Source organism: Notothenia coriiceps, unplaced genomic scaffold, assembly GCF_000735185.1.
Source record: "Notothenia coriiceps isolate Sejong01 unplaced genomic scaffold, NC01 NC01_scaffold00038083, whole genome shotgun sequence".
Taxonomy (NCBI): Eukaryota; Metazoa; Chordata; class Actinopteri; order Perciformes; family Nototheniidae; genus Notothenia; species Notothenia coriiceps.
Window position 1 is genome coordinate 1 of NW_011370784.1, and position 4,322 is coordinate 4,322.

The 4,322-nt window shown below is 38.2% G+C and overlaps 1 protein-coding gene and 1 long non-coding RNA gene across 2 annotated transcripts; one reads left to right on the forward strand and one right to left on the reverse strand.

The window, feature by feature from the left end:
* Positions 1-6: 6 nt before the first annotated feature.
* On the reverse strand, positions 7-468 carry LOC104967973 (DNA repair protein RAD51 homolog 3-like). The gene has a single exon (XM_010797516.1). The coding sequence runs from the start codon at positions 433-435 to the stop codon at positions 85-87; it is 351 nt and encodes a 116-aa protein (XP_010795818.1). The 5' UTR covers positions 436-468; the 3' UTR covers positions 7-84.
* A 1,526-nt stretch (positions 469-1,994) lies between these two features.
* Positions 1,995-3,653, forward strand: LOC104967974 (uncharacterized). The gene is made up of 3 exons (XR_800774.1): positions 1,995-2,240; positions 2,570-2,855; positions 3,473-3,653. It is a non-coding gene; the product is annotated as an uncharacterized lncRNA (long non-coding RNA).
* The last annotated feature ends 669 nt before the right edge of the window (positions 3,654-4,322 follow it).

A 4,322-nucleotide genomic window follows, 5' to 3' on the forward strand; every position in this document is an offset into this window, starting at 1 on the left:
GAACTACATTACCTACAGAACTACATTACCTACATTACCTACAGAACTACATTACCTACAGAACTACATTACCTACAGAACTACTCACCACAGTTGTGTCTTCCCGGTTCCCGGCGCTCCACAGATCTCGGTGGTCTTCCCGACAGGAAGTCCCCCCCCCAGCGTGGCGTCCAGCTGTGAGCAGAAGCTGAAGATGCTGCGCTGCGACTGTTCCTCCTGAAGCAGCTGCAGCGCAGTGAGGGAGGGGGGAGGTCCTACTGAAGCTCCTCCCACTTGACGCTCCTCCTCCTCCCACTTCCCTCCCCCTCGAAGCGCCTCCCCTAACTTGAAGCTCCTCCCCTCACTGCCTGCAGCACCTGCAGCGCCTCCTGCTGGGAGACACCGGCCTCTGCACCACAAACACTGAGTTAGACATTCCATTACATCACATTGCATTTAGCTGACGCTTTTATCCAAAGCGACTTACAATAAGTACATTCGACCAGGAAGATACAACCTTGAAGAAAACCGAATCATATAAGTACATCAGGTTTCATAGAACTAAACATTTCAAGTGCTACTCAACTGGCTTTAGATAAGCCAGCCCTTTATTAGTATATAAGTGCTTTGTTAGTAATTCTATCTCTCGAAGTGGAGTCGAAAGAGATGAGTTTTCAGTCTGCGACTTCAGTAAGGAATACCACCGTTTCTCAAACTCTCCTTTTTATATTAGATTATATTTAATGTATTGAAAATAGGGTTTTTTTCTACTGAATAGCTCGGCCAGATATTTAAATACATTACATGCTTGACTGTGTGAAGTATTCAGAGTATGCACTTTTAAAGTTGATTTGAGGAATCAGCGGACACATTGAACTCGTTGCACATGTACATATTGTGATTATCACCAGATGGACATTAGTATGCATGACTTAAAGTGGGATAGGAAAATGTATGTGGAGTCAAATCGTGGGCAGCCAAAAATAAATCCTGTGTATTTCAGCTCAACATGAAGACATTAATATTTAAAAAGCCTGCGGAGGAATGCAGATCTGAAGGAAGGAGCAGATTGATGAGGCTGCTGATTAATAGCTGTACATTATTAGGATCTAATGAGCAGATCTGGAGTGTTTTGTTATGCCCTCAGAGGGACTAAACCCCCCAAAAAACACACTTCCTCTCCGCTATGTGCTCCTGCATAAACGCTCCCCCTCTACTCTCTTACAGGAAACCAGGTCTCGACATGATCTAGATTAACACTGCAGGGGTCACTGAGGGAGGGGGTCCTCTGAGGCCTCTGGAAGATGTTCAGAAATATAGAAAATAATCACATAATGTCTTCATAGTCGAGGTTTGCATGCAGAAAATGCAGTTTGCAGGCTCTAATAAGGGCGTTTCTGTGTTAAATATAAACTTAAAGTGAATTATTGGGCCGTTTAAAGACTTCCAATGGACTTTTAACACTTCAAATGTTTCCCTATTTCTGAAAAATTAACTTAAAAAAGAACCTGGAGATTAATAGACTTTGTAAGTAATTGCAGCATATAGCTCATTTTTAAATGTGTTATTCTTATTACCTTCTGTGTACTCTTACTTGTCCCATCCTGTTATTCAATCTTCTCCCTGTAACCGGTAACCTGTATTAACCTACAGGAATTAGCAAAGGTTTATCTAATTGTATCTTAAATAAATATCTGATTACAATGGTAACGTACAAAGACACCAGTTCCCAAATAGTGCAAAACTGGTCTGTTTTTTAATGTAACATACATTTAAAATAGTCTAAAAAGTGTGTAACACCCTTGTTGAATTATTGTCTTAACCTGTAGTAACTCATGTATATATTTACATAAGTATTTACTATTTCCCCTAAAAACTGTAACATTTATTCATGTTTTGCATCAAGAATCAGATGATCTCACTCTTCTGGTGTTACAGTGAATCCTGTCACCTGTCAGATTCTGTGACCTTTACGTCGCTTTACGTCATCTCCATGGCAACATGAAACACGACAACCTGACTCGCGTTTTTTTCTACAGCAGTTTAGCTAGCATCTAGTTAGCATTTCACCATGTCCTGGTTCTGGGAACATTTTGACATTATATTGACCTTTGTCTGGCTTTACGCACTTATTAACCAAACTAGATTTCTAATTGTTTACTCTCTGTATCGTATAACAGTGATGAAGTACCGGTCTCTGGAGAGGAGCTAGTCCGTTAGCCTTTAGCTCTTTAGCTCTTTATCAATCAGAGCCTCATCAGGTGAGGAACACACACACACACACACACACACACACACACACACACACACACACACACACACACACACACACACACACACACACATCATTTTAATGAGAGTTCCTCAAATGAATGAGAAAATATTAAGAAAGTGTATTATTATTATTTTTATTATTGTTATGTATTATTTTTGATATATTAACTAATTGAGAATTTAGGGCATTATTTGTAGATTTTATTTCATTATCTTAACATTTTAAGTCTTTATTTTGATATTATTTTATTATTTCAACATGTTGTTATTTTTAGATATTAAGTCTTTATTTTCATTTACCATTTTTTTTTTACAGTGAATCCTGTCACCCGTCAGATTCTGTGACTTTTACGTCGCTTTACGTCATCTCCATGGCAACATCAAACACAACGACCTGACTCGTTTTTTTAGCTAGCATCTAGTTAGCATTTCACCCTGTTCTGGTCCTGGAGACGTTTAAACATTATATTTGACGTTCTCTTCGTTGACGCATTTTTTAGGTTAGTTTTCCATCTTATCTTTTATTGTCCGTCTGTTGGTAGTCTCTGGAGAGGAGCTAGTCCGTTAGCCTTTAGCTCTGTATCGGTCAGAGCCTCCATCAGGTGAGGAACACACCTCAAATTAAGGACACAATATTAAGAAAGTGTATTATTATTATTATTATTATTGTTTTGTATTATTTTGATATATCAACTAATTATTTTGAGAATTTAGGGCATTATTTGTAGATTTGATTTCATTATCTTAACATTTTAAGTCTTTATTTTTGATATTATTTTAACATGTTATTATTTTTAGATATTAAGTCTTTATTTTTTGGTATTCATTTACCATTTCTGGGGTAAGATTATATTTTGTATCAGCTCTTTTTCCATAATGTCCTGGTGAAAATGGGCTCCCAGGATTTAAAATAATGTTCATTTGTTAATGAATTGTGCCATCTCACGTCAGGTCGGGATAATAAACGAGCCCTGAATGAAAGGGCCAGCTGACCTTTAGCCTTTTAGCATGTTTCCTGGACAATAGTGATCTTATATAACCATCAATTACCCCTCAATGTGATTTGACATGAGCTGTAAAGCCATTTAGAGTCCTGCGCAGGGCTAATCTTCACCTGTCGTTATGGTTATGACTACTGAAGGTAATGTGGCATTTTAAAACATCTTTTCTAAGGAGTGTGTGTTTACCTGCCAGGTCTTTTTGTGTGTTTTCTCTGCAGCGTCTGCTGAACGCTCGGCTGCTTCTGAAAGGTTTCTTTCTGACAGGAGACACGATGGTGCGTCTCACCGTGGATCTCATCGCTAAATCTAGAAACCACTTCAGAAAGAAAAGAGGCCTTTCCTTCCCAGAGTACCTGAGGACGCTCACACACCTCCACTTCTTCAGCAAGAATATCGAGGACATAGTAAGAGCTTCAACTCTAGATTCTCTTCCTCAGAGGTGGGAAGTAGCTCAGTACCTCGGTGGAAGTCTTTAAAAAACACACTCAAAACACATTTGTACACTTTAGCCTTTTAGGAAGCAAACTCCTGCTCTGCTGCACTTTCTCAGTTTGAACCTGTCCTCTGATTGGGCATTTTCATTATCCTCCTTTTAATGCACCATTTCATCGTTGTACCTTTGATCTAAATGTATTTTTGATATGTCTATATGCTACTTTTAGTTTGTTTTGATGTCTTTTACTGGCAACTGTATTCTGTGTGATATCAATTATCTGTGAAATGTCTATGAACTGCACTTATTGTATGAAAGGTGCTATACAAATAAAGATTATTATTACTATTTACTCAAGTACTGTACTTAAGTACAATTTTGAGATACTTGTGCTTTACTTGAGTATTTCCATGTTATGCCACTTCATACTTTTACTCCTCTACAATTCAGAGGTAAATGGTGTATTTTACTCAAGAACGAGATCTGAGTACTTCTACTTTTACTACAAGATCTGAGTACTTCTACTTTTACTACGAGATCTGAGTACTTCTACTTTTACTACGAGATCTGAGTACTTCTACTTTTACTACAAGATCTGAGTACTTCTACTTTTACTACAAGATCTGAGTACTGCT

Excerpts from the sequence above, each read along its gene's own strand:
- LOC104967973 (XM_010797516.1), bottom strand. The coding sequence starts at position 435 with ATGCAATGTGATGTAATGGAATGTCTAACTCAGTGTTTGTGGTGCAGA.